Genomic DNA, 16,487 nt, shown 5'->3' with positions numbered 1-16,487 from the left:
GTTATCTGACATTCAAGTGTTGTGGCCAATTCCGTGAGATCCCATCTACAGAATGGATCAGGACATACTGAGTTTCCCTGAAAATAAGACCCGGACTTATATATATATATATTTGCCTCCAAAACAAGCACAAGGTCTTATTTTCGGGGGATGCCTTACCTTAGGACCACCGCAGCCAGGCTTCCCACACCCCAACATCTGTCGCGCCACTGCTTGACTTCTTCAGTGGCCACTTGCCACCACTTGCAGCTGGATGCCACGTGGCGCACTGCGCTGTTGCCACTGCTCACAACAGGAGGCCGGGTGGCGCTTTGTGCCATTGCTACCACTCATGACAAGAAGCCGCGTGGTGCTTCAGGCTGTTTCCGCTGCTTGCAGCAGGAGTCCGCATGGTGTTTCATGCTGTTGCTGCTACATGCTTTGGGCCATTTCCACTGCTCATGGCAGGACGCTGTGCGGCTCTTTGGGCTGTTACCATCGCTTGCAGCAGGACGCCACACGGTGCTTTGGGCATCCTGCCACGAGCGATGGCAATGGCATGAAGCACCCATGCAGCCTCCTGCTGCGAGCAGTGACAGCCCAAAGCACTGTGTGGCCTCCTGCTGCGAGTGGCAGCACTGGCATACAAGCCACACAGTGCAACAAGTGTCGGGGCATGGGAGGCCTGGCTGTGGCAATCCTACCGGTAAGGTAAGTGGGTGTGAGGTGCGTAGGGCAGCTCCACCCCCTCACCGGTCCTAACTTGATTTTTAGGTGTGTGCCTCACCCCCAAACTAGGGCTTATTTTTGGGGTAAGGCTTATATTAGGCCCACCCCAAAAAATCAAGCTAGGGCTTACTTTCAAGGAAGGTCTTACTTTCGGGGATACACGGTAGATATATTATTTTTTTTATTCTTCCTAAGAAGCAGGCAGCATTATTTATTTATTCATAGCCATCCAGAGTCACTTAGGTAAGATACCATGAAATAATCAAATAAAATTAATATTCAACTCAAGTTTAATTAGCAGCATGATTTCTAGAAAATATAGTATAAGTATACCTAGAGTGTCGCAGATGGAAAACATCATGAATATAGATGATAGATGTAACCTTTGGAGTTACACTTAACCTTTCTTTCTCTTTGGGATGACCCTCTAAACCTGTGTTTATCAACTTCAGCAACTTTAAATTCTGGGAGTTGTAGTTTCTCATATCTTAAAAATGGCCAAGGGCGAGAAACACTGCTCTAGACATTACTGAACTGCAATTTCCAGAAATGCTGGAAGTCCTACCTCGGCAACATCTGGAGGTCCAGAGATTCTCCACCCTACTTATATATAGTGTTTTTAAAAAGTTCAAAAATCTAGTACGTACACCTTCACAAAAATAGCCCTCTCCAGTAAGCTAGTAATAAATTCTTGCGTTGACGATGGCAGCCTCATCAGGGAAAGTATTGTGTTCCCGAGAAAAGCAACATCTGAATCCAGGGCTCCCATCTCCCTCGGCTATGGAATAACCAAGACGGACTCTTCAGTGCTCAGTTACTTACACATAGAGGCAATCATGTTGGCTGTGGCTCGTTGGTCTTCAGGGAACCAGAGAGCTGCTAGCTTAGTTGGTGCAAAGATGACGAGTGGCTGGGCCCCAGCACAGAGACACTGTCCTACAAGAAGGTAGATGTAGTTTAGGGAGCCTAAGCTCAGGCTATCAATGACACTGAAAACACGAATGATGCTGCCCACCATGTTGAGCCAGGCACAGAGTAGCACCTGCAAGAGAAAAAGCCACACAGACAGGGTTAACATAAATCAAGTCTTCCATGACCTGATGCTGTTTATGGCCATAAGAGTAACGATGCTAAAAATGCACTCCTGGGTTATATTTCTAAGTGTGTAACCACGTACTTAATAGAAGGCTGCCTAATCTTTGTATTAAAGAGCACGAGACAGCTAGCCCATGGTGAAGCAGAGAATCTGGATGATGGACAGGGATATCCTGTGGCACAAGTCTCACCCAGCATAAATTCAGTAAGTGACGCTAATGAAGCAAGTGGCACACTGATAAAGGTATAACAACCAACTCGTCTAGCTCTGCCACTGCCGTGCCACTAGCTGCCAAGCTCAACTCTGCTCTCAGCTGGTTTGCTAAATTCCAGAAAATTTAACAATTGCTTTTTACAAACCAGTATCAGCCAGCTGTGGCACACCACTGTAGGTAAAGCATTCAAGGAATGACATTCCCCCTCTGAAATAATGAAAGGGGGCAAGGTGCTGGACGCTGTCCATGGTCCTCAAATGTCAAGACACTCTCAGCTCATTCTCAATGGAGCCATTAGGGCATTAGTGAAAAGAGACCACGTGCACGCAGGAGTCCCTTGCTCAACTGAAGCTGGATCAATTCCATTGGCAATTGGGTAAATGAACCCAAAAGTTTAGGGTTAGCAGCAAGCAGGCTCTGCCCACCAATACGGAATTTGCAGTGGCTGGGATGCAGCTAAGAACAGCTATTAAGGTATTTCCAAGCAAAGTTACATGTCGATGATCAAAGATTAGTTTTCAAACACAGTGAAATCAGATGGGAGGATGCCTACTCCAAAACCGTGGGCAGAAAGGAAATGGCAGCAAACCCAGATCACAACGTTGCTGCTAAACAAACATCTGCACAAAACTTCCTTAAAGTCATTTAAAGTGATTGTGCAGCACTGTGTTCTGGGCATGTTCAAAATAACATTTTCCAGCTCCATGGAAACATCCCCTCATCCATGGCTGCTGAAGAATATAGGTACAAAGGATCCTATCACATCTTTTAGGACGTACGCTGAAGGCCAAAACTAGGTGATGTCTTCAACTAGTGTCCATATTTGCACTCCCTGAAGTATAGGCTATATAGGCTATGGGGTACGCTATAAACACTGTACCAACTAACCAAATGTATGAATAAATAAATGCTCCATTTTAATACTTTGAGTCTATTGCTTTGGGCTTATCTTGGGATTCTAGTTCCCAGAATGTCTATCCACCCTATGCTGGCTGTGATTCTGTGAATAGAAATCCCAACATATATAAAAGCCAAATGAGAAACTAGAACCTTGATACTTTAATGCTCCAGTATTAAAGTAGCAGTTTTTTGAGTATTTAGTTGGGTGCTTTTCATGTGATTCAGGTTTGAAGTGCAGGAGCGGACAACTCTTTCGCTACTTCCCCAGTTGCAGTGAAAATCCATAACACATTCCTCTCATGAGCTAAATCAGGTGTCACCAAACTTGGCAACTTTAAGACCTGTGGACTTCAACTCCCAGAATTCTGGCTGGGGAATTCTGGGAATTGAAACCACAAGTAAGGTTTGGAAACCCCTGAGCTAAACTGCAGTGTGTTTGCGTGTGTACATACACACACAGAGAGACATGTTTTTATTAGAAAATTGAATGGAGGAAAAAAAATCCAAACCAGGTCCCAATTTTTTTTTTGCTTCTTAATGCAAAGAAAAAGCAAGTATGAAATCCATCTCTCCCTTCAACCAAACATCTCACTGTTTTGCACTGCTGTCTCCATGCCTTACTGCCTGCCGCACGTCTCAATGCCCCTCAGCCACGGCTTCCAGTTGTGTCAAGTCAGCAGTGGAACATGAGTCATCTGCCCTGTGCGTTCCCACAGAGAGGGCCTCCTCAGGGTACCACCGGTCAGAGAATGTGGGCGCCCCGGATTTATGGAATCGGTTGCCGGTTGAGCTCCGGATGGCACCCGACCTTCGCTCCTTCCGATGCGATCTGAAGACTCACTTGTTCGAACAAGCCGGCCTGGCCTGATGGGGGATGGGTTGGGATTTTATTGTTGTTTTTAATATATCTATTTATTGTTTTAGTTTGGGCATGGTGTTTAATTCTTTTTTTAACTTTTGTATCTTTGTATTTTTATATGTTTGCCCTGTTCACCGCCCTGAGTCCTTTGGGAGAAGGGCGGTATACAAATATTATTATTATTATTATTATTATTATTATTATTATTATTATTATTATTATTATTATTATTATTATTATTATTATTATCATCTGATTTGGGGGGAAGCTCACTGGCCACTTCTGATTTTCTAGTGAAGAAGACCCCGGCAATTTTTGGAAAAATCCTGAGAACCCATTCCAAAGATCATGATAGGGTTAAACCAACTCATGCTCATCTCCATTTTGCTTACAGCACATCTAAGTCCGATGGTGTCCAGAATCCATATTGCTAGAAGCCCCACAGGAACTGATACCACAAAGTACACAATGGTGAGCCAATTGACCATATCCAGTGAGGTGTGGAATCGTTCAGCTGTTATGTCAGCCACTGGAGCAAACGTCAACCATAACTAAAGAAAAGAAACGAGAAGAACAAAACACTGTCAAACATTCAGGTACCCTTTTTTTGTGAGTACTAAAATCGAGGCACCTTCTAAGCTACGCGCACTATGGTTACTTACATCTTGTATATAATACAACATTTTCAAGCACCCTATATCATTTATCATCACCATCACCACCAACACCCTCTTTTGGATGAATATCTAGCAATTCTGAAGAATGTGCTTAAGACAGTTGACAACAAAAAGAATCCTGCTTGTCTCATCCACAACTTTTACAGTAGAGAAGTATGAAGATGGCCTTAAAGAATTCAATAGCTGTAATGTAGACACAACTCAGCCCTGAAAGGGAGGAGTAATAAAGAAACTCAAAGCTGCCTTGCTTTGATTCTCTTTCGTATAATATGGATGAGAGACTCTCACTCAGAGTTTCAAAATTCTGTTATTGTACCATGAAGCAATAAAGTTGAGTTATGCTGATTCTTCTGGCACTGGTTTCCTGAGCAGGTCTATTTTGAAGGGTTGACAGAGTATTATTAAAACTGAAATGATTTGCTAATGATCTGGAATCAGTTCCATATGATACAATGTATGGATTCAAAACAACATGATCACTGAAATCAAAACATTTATATGTCTTTATAGTATATCAGCCTAATAGAATCCGAAATAGTAAAGTTGTTTTTTTTTAACCACCAATGAAGACGTCCATTTCAAAATAGGACATCTTCATGATCAGAAGTTAAAACCTGGAGCACTAAAGTTAACTTATCTGTAAAGTTACACTCCGTCACAGAAGACAGAATAATTGTTTGTAGAATATTGTGCAGTAGGTTTTCCTCTAACCTCAGAAATACAGCCCTTGAAACAAAAAAATAAAATAAAATAAATCCAGATCTAATGTAAGATATAACCGGGTTCTGAATGCTGATTCTCTAAGTTGTTGCTTTGCGTTCAAAAGCTGGAGCATGACAATGACAGCTTGGTTGTACTCAAGAGCTGCTGATTCGTTTTAGATTTATCTAAAAGATCAGATCTTTTTCAGCTCATAAAATCATCATTAATTTATTTAGAACAATGATGAGGATCTTTAGCCTTTAGGCCAAGTGAAAGCCAGCTCATCTAATCTCCCGGACCTTTGGTCAAAATTCTGCCCCTGACCACTAACTCTAGAAAGCCATACTGGAAAAAGATATGTAGTGAGCAAAGCCAGTTCTCAAATCATAGTTCTTCAGGGTGTTTCCAACTATGAATACTTTCAGTCTCTGGCTGAAAATATTCCTGGCTGTTCATGGAGTTTCTTCTTGGGATCTGGAAGACATCCGTGAGAGGGCGCACAACTCTCAGCTTCCCTGGTCATGTCATCTGGCTCCAAGGAACAGGCTTGGCCTGGGATTAACCTTTTGGAGCAAACCTGGTTCCTTGATATTTCCCTGCAGCCCAGACCCATAGGGTGACATGGGAAAAATAACAGAGGAAACACAATGGAAGGTCAGCAAAGGTAGTCATAATAAAATGCAGCGTGTTTTTCCAGAGATGGAAAAGAGTGCGATAGATATAATTTAAGATAATCAGGGATGAAGGATTACTTCAGAGTGTAGGATATATAATAATAATAATAATAATAATAATAATAATAATAATAATAATAATAATAATAATAATAATAATAATAATAATAATGGCAGTAAAATGATATACTGAGATTAAGTGCTCAAATTAAAAGTTATTATAAGGCAAAAAAATATCCATAAGGTATTCGTCAGTTAGAAAAGGCTTCTTTTGAATGGCTAGTTGGCATGCAAAGATACTTGGAACAGAGCTTCTCATGTTGGCTTCAGGATTTCAAGGGATGTAGATACAGTACCTAGGATAGTTACATTGCCTTGCTACGGTACCACTGAACTGGTTTCCTTCCACGTAATTGGTTATTCCTTTCATGAAATTAGTAATTAGTTGCTGCGAGTCAAGCTGCATATAAATTTAATAAACAGTCATTACAGTAATTATTCTCATTATATCCAATGGAAAAGCTTAGGGATTTATAAATTGGTATATCTGATCTAAGAGGTGCAACAAATCTAAGGTCAACATCAACATTAGTCTGATTTAGTTGTCAAAACCCAGCAATGACGTGTCCATCAGCACTGTATCTTCTGCCCTTCCAAGGATGATTTACAAGCCCGTCTTAGATAAAATCCTACGTCCACAACATTCTCCATCATCAAGCATGCGTAACTCTGAACTGAAACTGCTAAAAGAAATGAAGTTTATGAAGCTTTAAATGAGTCAGGCAAAGTGACAGGACCAGCCAAGCTAACTGTAACTGAAATACCATAATCCCAAAATAAAACATGCAACATTTGAAGCTGGGAAAACAATCTGCAGAGAGGAAATATTTAACAGGTAGATTTTTTTTTCTTTCCAGCTCCCCCCCCCCAAAGTGCATAGTCTGCTTTTTTTTATCAACCGATTAAAAATGTGCTCCGCAAATGGGGCTGCTAGCAGCAACATGACGCTTGCAGCTCACGGCTCAGCTAGCACTGGCGTGAGGCTTGGGGCTCAGCTAGCACCGGCTTGGGACTTTGCTAGCACTGGCGCGAGAGGGGGCGAGTGCACACACTGGCCAGCCACTCACGCGGCCCAGTGGCCAAGAGGCCATAGCCCGGTAGCAGGCTGAGGCCCATAGGTTGGGGACCTCTCCTCTAGAAAGAAGGCAGAGAAGAGCAACAAAGATGATTAGGGGACTGGAGGCTAGATTATATAAAGAACGGTTGCTGGAATTGGGTATGTCTAGTTTAATAAAGAAAAGGACAAGGGGTGACATGATAGTCATGTTGCAATATTTGAGGGCCGCCACAAAGAAGAAGGAGCCAAGCTATTCTCCAAAGCACCTGAGGGCAGGACAAGAAGCAGTAGATGGAAACTAATCTAGGAGAGAACCAAACTAGAATTAAGTAGAAATTTTCTGACAATAAGGACAATTAACTAGTAGAATGGTTCACACAAATAAAGGGATAAGGCAAGGGTGTATCCTGGCCCCATTATTATTTAATTTATACATCAATGACTTGCCTGGGTTAATGAAGGATACCATGGTACACATGCCGATGATCCTAAATACTTATTGTAACAGCTTGCTTTATGCTGATGATATGGCTATTAAGAAGATTCAGCTCTTATTGCCAGGATAACTCCCTAATCATTAGCAAATCTAAATCAAAAATAATGGTGTTTGGAAGAAACCATCAGAGACATAAGTGGCAATTAGATGGTGAACCAATTGAACAAGTTACACCTCTGTATATTTGGGTGTAACTTTTTCCAAGACTGGATCTTGGGCCTGCCATCATCAACAGAGTACGTTTAGAGCAAAAGCCCGTTTGAATTTACTGCTCAAACTAAAGAACCATAGTTACCCAGGGTCCCTAGCCCCATTAATCAAGGTTTATAAGGCTAAGGTTACCACAATGCTCTTGTATGGAGCAGAAATTTGGGGTCTTTACTCAACCACAGTCCTAGAACAAACACAGTCCCAGCATTTGAGATGTATTTTGGGTGTAGATACAAGAACATCTGCTGCAGCAGTTAGAGCTGAATTGGGAATTCATACAATTCATGCATTATCTAAAATTAGAGCTTATAACTACTGGTGCAAAGTTAATGAAATGGAGACTGATAGACTCCCCAAGTTATGCCTACTAGAGCAAATAAAACTACAATCACATATCTCCTGGATCACCAAACTAACAAATTTTGTAAGAAGCTGTGGCCTTCCCATCTCTTGTGTAACAGGAGAACAATCCAAAAAAAGAGTTGCCCAAAGAATTAAGGATATAGAAGCACAAACTGATATAGCTATCCTTGGTAAGGTGGGTAACTTGAAATGGCTGAGTAAATACAAATGTACTTTTCAAGTAGACAGTTATTTGAAGTCACAACTCCCAAAACATCTTAGGGAGATATTTAAGTGAGCGAGATTCGAACAGTTTGACACAATGGCCAGATATGGGAGATTTCATGCTATACCCTATAATGAACGTCACTGCATTTGCGGAGCAGCAGAATTAGAAGAACTGGCTCACATCCTATTTGACTGTTGCCTGTATAAGAGGGTGAGGGACAGGTATCTTGGTCTATATACCAAACAAATGACCTACTGGGATCCCCACATCAAAAACAACTTACCTTATGTCCGGCCAGAACTTGAAAATAACATTTAATGTAGCACAGTACCTAAACAAAATGGTCCAGTTGAGATCTGCATATGTGGGGCTGATTGGGGTAGATTGCAAGGGCGACTCCGAAATATAATTTTATCATATTTTATCTATATCTTAAATTATTGTACATTATTACAATTCCATTTTAGATTGTATTTTATTACCATTTCATTTTAAATCGTATTTTATTCTAATTCAATTTTAAATTGCTTTTATCAAATTTTAGTAACAATTTGTGCTGGAACTTTGCACTTTGATATGGCCCAAGGGCTAATCAATAAAGTTGTTGTTGTTAAAACAAACAAACAAAAAACTAGTAGAATGGGTTGCTTTCAGAAGTTGTGGGTGCTCTGTCACTGGATGATTCAACAGCCATTTGTCCAGAATGGTATAAGACAGAGGTCCCAACCCAAAGCCTCCCCAGCCCAAAAAACCTGAGAATATAGGAAGAAGTAGAACAGACATGTCAAACACAAGGCCCGGGGGCCGGATCCGGCCCGCGAAGTGGTTTCATGTGGCCCGCGAAGCCATCCTGGAAACAGTGAGGGAACGGCCCCCACTGCCTTGGCCCTAGCCCAGAGACCCTCCTTCTGCCAGAGACCCTCAGATCTGTCCCACTCCTGCCCAGGCCCCCATAGGCACCCTTGAGGCGAACAATGTAGAGCTGGCCACGCCCACCCAGTAAGCCACGCCCACCCTGGCCATACCCACCCGGCCCCCTGAGGGCAACCACAATGCTGATGTGGCCCTCAATGGAATTGAGTTTGACACCCCTGAAGTAGAATCACTGGATGAGCTCAGAGGTGAAAACAACAGAACCACATGTGTAGAATTTAAACTAACTACTTTGCTGCCTATAATACAGGAATCTGCCCAAACTGCCTTGATCTATCTTGTTCTATGGAGCTCGGCAGGCTGTGTGTGTGTGTGTGTGTGTGTGTGTGTGTGTGTGTGTGTGAAAGAGAGAGAGAGAGAGAGGGAGAGAGAGAGAGAGGGAGGGAGGGAGGGAGGGAGGGAGAGAGAGAGAGAGAGAGAGAGAGAGAGAGAGAGAGAGAGAGAGAGAGAGAGAGAGAGAGAGAGTGAGTCCTGGATCTCTTGTGGCCATGTAATGATTCAAGGCTAATTCCCCACTTCAGTCCTCCTCCCTACCTGCTGGGCGTTTCCCGACAACTGCACTTCTTTTGATATGTTATTTGTAGGAAAACGGAAAGAGGCAACTCTTTGGTATGCACTAATTATGGGGTTTAATTAGTTTCATTGGAGAGTGGTGGTCTAAGAGATGTCAAGTAAGTAGAACAAATGTCAAAACAGAAGGATTTGTCACCACACCCTGCTTACAAATACCCCTAGAGCATTGAGCTGCTTGCTGTTAGAAAGAGAGTGACAGAACTTGTGGATCTGAACCATTAAGGCAAGCCTAATGTTACATATGCTGGTCTATGATTGCAATAAAAATCTGACCTAAACATTATATGTGGCAATTTTAAAATACACATCTACCTGTAATAGGAAGTTGAAACAAGAGGAAGAGCCACAACCAAGTCAGATGAAAGAAATCTGAGTTTTGGGCAGAAACATAAGTTGATGATGAAGCGTCTCAGACATGAACACTCCCAGTTCTTTTGAAGATAAAGAAATAGGGTGCAATCAGACTTACAAGATTCTGTTATTGTATAATAAAGTAGTATTAGCATTCATAAATCTGGCATCCTAGTCTGGTCTAGGTTGAAGGGCTGCTGTTTGGGAATGACCCTTCAGCAAGGGGTGGAAATCTCCAATTCTTCTCATCCCAGCCAGGATGTTAAATTATTCCTCTATTACAATGAATTCAGAGAAAGCTGAAAAGCTGTGTAGCATGACCTATGAGAGAGAAACCTTCCCAATTCCCTAATCATAAACTACCTTAATATATTTTATTTTGTTTCTATATAGCAGTGGAGATCTGTTACCTTCCAGGAATTCTTGGACAGTAACTCCCAGCATCCTTCACCATTGGCTGTGATGGTTCACACTGCTAAGAACTATAGTCAAGCAACGTCTGAAAACCTCCAAGTTCTACTGAATATGCCATTAACAGGCAAGTCACATGCTCCTACTTGTACGTGATAACAAATTTTACAAAGCAGATTGTGAATGCTCAGCAGTTATTGATCCTGACAGCTGATTGATAACCTCGGCAGAAAGGAAAAGAAGAGATGTAATACAGGTAGTCCTCAACTTACGACCACAATGGAGCCCAAAATTTGTGTTGCTAAATTTGTGTTCCCAAAGGGCAGACCTCTGCAAACTTCTGACAAGCAAAGTCAATGGGGGAGCCAGATTCACTTAACAATCACGTTACTAACCTAACTACTACAGTGATTCTGTAGTAGACATTTGTTAAGTGCATTTTGCCCCATTTTATGAACACTGTTAAATGAGTCACTGCAGTCATTTAAATGAGCTGTTAAATGAGTCACTGCAGTCAGCTGTTAAATGAGTCACTGCAGTCAGTATCCTAGGACACTTCAACCATCTTAAGTATGAACTAGTGTATGAATTTTGACCATGGGGAATGCTACAACGGTCGTAAGTGGGGGAAATGGCCATAGGTCGCTTTTGTCAGGGCCGTTGTAACTTTGAACAGTCCCTAAATGAACTGTTGTAAGTTGAGGACTACCCGTATAGCAGTAATAGTATGAAACAATGTAGCAGCTTCCATGTTCCTTCCTGCCAGAAATAGGATGCAGAGATGAAAAAGCATCTGAGAAGGCAGAAAAGGATTCCTCCATGGATGTCTCTAATTGTTGCCATGGGAACCTAAAATCTAGAGAGGGCTGTAAAGCACCATGAAGAAGTATATAAGTCTAAGTGCTGTTGCTATTGCTAAACCTAGGGACAGAAGCTGAGTGACAGAATCCATAGCCAATTATATGGTGTGCCTCGTTTCCTACATTAAACTGATCCTCAGCAAATGTATACAACACGAAAAGTAGCCATCAATCAATCTTAATCCCAACGTTTCCTCCACGCAAACAAATTTGAGTTTACTTAAACTCATGTTTAAGTACTTAAACCATAAACAAGCTGCGGTATTGTCTATCCTTGTAAGCCCATCCTACAGACCTGATTACCCAGATTATTAAACAGACAATGAAGATTAAGAATGCTCCTTGTACCGTGATTCTATAATCGCTGAAGTCTTGGTAATCTAGAAAGATCTACATAATTTTAAAAGATTGTGTATGATCTCTCCAAACTCTCCCAAAAAAAAATCACTGTGTAGAAAATAAGTGGTTTTTCTCCCTCCTCCATAGTCTTAGAACTTGGGGTTATCCAGTTACATCCTGTATCCATGTGGGAAGATAATAAAAGGGCACAGTTCTTTGCACAATGGGGCATTGACAGTGGAATTTGCTACTACCATCTGATGATGGTCATCAGTTTAAAATAAATTTCAAAGGCTGACTCATGGAGAATTGACCTTTGGGTGGTTGTATCCTGCCTCCAAAATCACCAGCCTTTAATGGCAGCCGCTGGAGAGTGACAGCATCGGAGAATTAGCAATGTGTTTAGTCCTAAATTCATCTGCTTGGACCCCATGGCTTAACACAGACATGTCAAACACAAGGCCCGGGGGCCGGATTCGGCCCGCGAAGTGGTTTCATGTGGCCCGCGAAGCCATCCTGGAAACAGTGAGGGAACAGCCCCCACTGCTTGGCCCTGGCCCAGAGACCCTCCTTCTGCCAGAGACCCTCAGATCTGTCCCACTCCTGCCCAGGCCCTCATAGGTACCCTTGATGCAAACGATGTAGAGCTGGCCATGCCCACCCAGTTGGCCATACGCACTCTGGCCACGCCCACCCAGTAGGCCACGCCCACCCTGGCCATACCCACCCGACCCCGAGGGCAACCGCAATGCTGATGCGGCCCTCAATGAAATTGAGTTTGACACCCCTGGCTTAACAGATGGCTGGGCTAGATGGGCTATTGGCTTGAGCCAGCAAAATGTGACCTACTGTACATTCCTATGCATTCAGGAAGTTTGCAAGCACGGAGCAAACAGGAGGCAAAATGTACTTTTTCACTCTGTGGCCGGCAAGGGACATGTCAGATAAGCTACCCAAGATGATAACAGTATTAAAGCACTTAAATATGTTAAGTCTTGGAAGTGGCTGGCTCAACACAAATCCGTCTCCCAGTTAGAAAAGCATTTAACAACTTACATGCCTCTACATCTCAGAAGAGCTTTTTTCCAGAGATCATTTCCAACAACTGGACTCCATGGGACAAGATAGATCAAGGACAGCAAGCATGTGAGTTGCCACGGAGTTCTGCTTGAGGAAAGGCTGTGCATTCGTAGTACAGGAGCCACTGAACATATTGGATATATACTTTTTGCCTGCAAACTATGTGCTACAGAAAGAGCTGCTTATTTAGATGATTCAAAAACTAAAAAAGGGGTCTTATTTTTTGCAGGGAATGAAGCCGCATATTACTAGTAAAATATGTGGCGAGATGGGCAGCAAACAAATTTAATAAATAAATAATTTTAATAATAAAATAAAGCCCATTTCAGACAGAACAAAAAGTTTAGATCAAATCGGAGTTAAATGTAGGGCCGATGACTTACTATGTACATGTCCTATTGTTTTCTTAATCTATTTCTATTAGTTTTATACACTGATATGGTTAAATGACTAAATCAATAAAGTTGCTAAATAGGTAAGATGAGCTGACTGTGATTCCAGAAATGGAACGCAAAATGAGGACATCTTATCCCAATGACTTATTTTATCCCCATCTTCTGCACATCCCAGAAAATTAAGTATCTTTAGATTATTAAGCCTCTGTTGGTATAGAAAAAATAGCTATAACAAAACAATCAATTATTTTATTCAGTCTCTGTTGGCTTTTGATGCAAATTACGGTACTAAGAGGGGGAGTGCATCCTGTATATAGTCAGACTATAGCTAATGTTTATCAGGGTATTTTTTTTTACATTCAAGCCTGGAGTAAAACCTGTAATAAAGCAAGGTTCTTATTGAATACAGAATTGCAGAAGAGATCCTCTTGGATTTTTTTCCAAGCCTGCTGCCTTCTGGATGTCTTCATCTCCACTTTTCAAAATCCTTAACCTTTGATTATGAAATTAGGGTCCCCAACTCCGGCTCTGTGGCATGCCAGAAACCAGCCCCCCTAAACAAGCAAAGTCCGTGGGATGCAGGCAGCATGCGAAACCACGACCTCTCCTGTCCGTGGAAAAACCTCTCTCCACGGAATTGGTCCATGGTGCCCAAAAGGTTGGGGTGGGGGAGGACGCTGAATTGGGGGATGATAGGATTGGGGAAAAAATGTATTCAACTATTAGGGTGCCTCTGCCATGAACCTCACTCAGCTAATTTTTCAGCCTACTTCGGAGGGCTGTTGTAAAGATCAATAGGGGGACTATAAATGCTTAACGAAAGGGACACGGTGGCTCAGTGGGTTAGGATGCTGAGCTTGTCGATCAGAAGGTCGGCAGTTTGGCGGGTCGAATTCCAAGTGCCGTGTAACAGAGTGAGCGCCTGTTACTCGTCCCAGCTTCTGCCAACCTAGTAGTTCGAAGGCACATAAAAATGCAAGTAGAAAAATAGGGACCACTACAGTGGGAAGGTAACAGCATTCCGTGTGCCTTTGACATCTAGTCATGCCGGCCACATGACCACGGAGACGTCCTCGGACAAGCGCTGGCTCTTCGGCTTTGAAACGGAGATGAGCACTGGCCCCTAGAGTCGGGGGAACCTTTACCTTTAAGTCCTTAGCGGATAGCCAAGAAATTAATTAAAGAGACACCCAAGTCGTTCAGACCGACCTCGCTATGGAAGAAGACACGCATGAATCGCATGTTCTCACGTTTCTTTTTAATCAGTCTCAGATGAGACTAGCGCACTCCCGCTTCAGGAAATGCAAGGGCCTTTCCCCCAAGCAGGGAAAGGCGTAGAGAACTTCACATATCTCCTACAAACCCAAGTCCCCCACTACAGACACATCCGGAAGGAGCCTGGCTGGGGATGCCGCAGAAAACTCTCAACTCTTCCTCCTCCTCCCCCCCCCGCCCAGGCGAAGGCACCAACCCAAGTCAAGGCAGGCGGAGGCGACCTGATATCCGGGCGTTGTGATTTGCGTTACGTAGTACCGCCGTGGGGTAAAAAAAAAAACCCGCCTAGGATCGTCTTGTGTACTGTGTACAAGATTGTTGTTGTTAGCTGCGAAGTCGTGTCCGACCCATCGCGACCCTATGGACAACATTCCTCCAGGCCTTCCTGTCCTCTACTATCTTCTGGAGTCCATTTAAGCTCACGCCTACTGCTTCAGTGACTCCATCCAGCCACCTCATTCTTTGTCGTCCCCTTCTTCTCTTGCCCTCAATCTTTCCCAGCATTAGGCTCTTCTCCAGTGAGTCCTTCCTTCTCATTAGGTGGCCAAAGTATTTGAGTTTTAGCTTCAGGATCTGGCCTTCTAAAGAGCAGTCAGGATTGATCTCCTCTAGGACTGACCGGTTTGATCGCCTTGCAGTCCAAGGGACTCGCAGGAGTCTTCTCCAGCACCATAGATCAAAGGCCTCAATTCTTTGGCGCTCAGCCTTTCTTATGGTCCAACTTTCACTGCCATACATTGCAACTGGGAAGACCATAGCCTTGACTATAGCACTTTTGTTGACAGGGTGATGTCTCTGCTGTTTAGTGTGCTGTCTAGATTTGCCATGGCTTTCTTCCCCAGGAGCAAGCGTCTTTTAATTTCTTGGCTACAGTCCCCATCTGCAGTGATCTTGGAGCCCAGGAAAATAAAATCTGTCACTACCTCCATTTCTTCCCCCTCTATTTGCCAGGAATTGAGAGGGCCGGATGAACAAGATAGGCGTTTGCAAAGAGATTAATAAAAATGAGCCAGGACGGTCGGTTTGGGAAAGCGGAAAAGTAGGAAGAAAGTCCCGACCGGCTCCCACACAGAGGCGGCCGCCGGGGGTGGGAAGGAGACGGAGAAGCGGCGGAGGAAGGAAAGCGAAACTCCCCCGGGCCATTACCTACCATCGCATTGGAGCAGTTGACCACGCAGACGGCCGTCAGGATGAGCCAGCGCCGCTTGTAAACCTTGAAGGCTTGCTCCGAGGGAGGCTGGGGCTCACGGTTGATGCAGCAGCGGCTGTCGTCCATCGGAGCGCCCTTCTTCTTCGCGCCGTCCTCTCCCCTCCGCCGGCCGAGGCTGCTTAGTGGAAAGGCTCCGCCGCGCGGCTAAACACCTTCTGAACCCATCGCCTCCCATACGCGGGTTTGCCTGGAACGTCGGAGTCGGCAAAAAAAAAAAAAGGAATTGCCACATCGCGCTAGGAGGGGCCCTGAAAATCCGGTTTCCTCCCGGTGCGAAGCTCTCGCCTCCGCTGCTTTTGGCAGCGGCGGCCGCCGCAGAAGAAGACTAGCTGAGTTCTCGCTTTGGGAAACAGAGCCTTCTGCAGCCCGTAGCCTCTCCAACGGGTCCGCGGGATCCTAGCGCCTGCCCGGTTCTGTCCGCGCCAGTCTGCTTTGCCGCCGGCCTTGTTTTCAAGCTCTGGCGGGTTGTCTCAAAGGTGTTTTTTATTATTATTATTATTATTAAAGAGTTTTACAAAAACAAAATTTTACAATATATCCCCAAATCCCTCCCACCCCAAACCCACCCACTTCCCCCCCCCCCACTTCCCAGAGCTAAATACAGGATTATAGTTACAATAATCATATTCTAAATAAAAATTATGCATAATATACAATTAACCAAATTCATAATGCGCTTTAACTCTCTTTTAACGTAACTACAAACAACGTACCAGTAACAATATCCCACTAAAATCTACTCATAAGCTAAATGGAACTTTTTGGTCCCATATTTGTTCTGAATATAATTTATCCATCTCCTCCAAACTGAAATATATCTTTCCTGTGAATGATCC

The 16,487-nt window shown here is 43.5% G+C and overlaps 1 protein-coding gene across 1 annotated transcript in view; it reads right to left on the bottom strand.

The window, feature by feature from the left end:
- The window catches only part of SLC49A3 (solute carrier family 49 member 3), a 31,142-nt gene extending 15,164 nt beyond the window's left edge, over positions 1-15,978 (bottom strand). The window contains exons 1-3 of the mRNA XM_083353750.1: positions 15,592-15,978; positions 4,170-4,328; positions 1,531-1,750 (exon numbers count right to left, since the gene is read on the bottom strand). Of these exons, the coding sequence (XP_083209876.1) occupies positions 1,531-1,750; positions 4,170-4,328; positions 15,592-15,717 (505 nt within the window). The 5' untranslated portion in view covers positions 15,718-15,978. The remainder of the gene's footprint in view (positions 1-1,530; positions 1,751-4,169; positions 4,329-15,591) is intronic.
- Between the last annotated feature and the right edge of the window lie 509 nt (positions 15,979-16,487).

The sequence above is a fragment of the Vipera ursinii genome (genome assembly GCF_947247035.1).
Source record: "Vipera ursinii genome assembly, chromosome: 2".
Classification (NCBI taxonomy): domain Eukaryota; kingdom Metazoa; phylum Chordata; class Lepidosauria; order Squamata; family Viperidae; genus Vipera; species Vipera ursinii.
The sequence above is the reverse complement of the archived record's forward strand: the minus strand, read 5'-3'. Positions and strand labels throughout refer to the sequence as shown.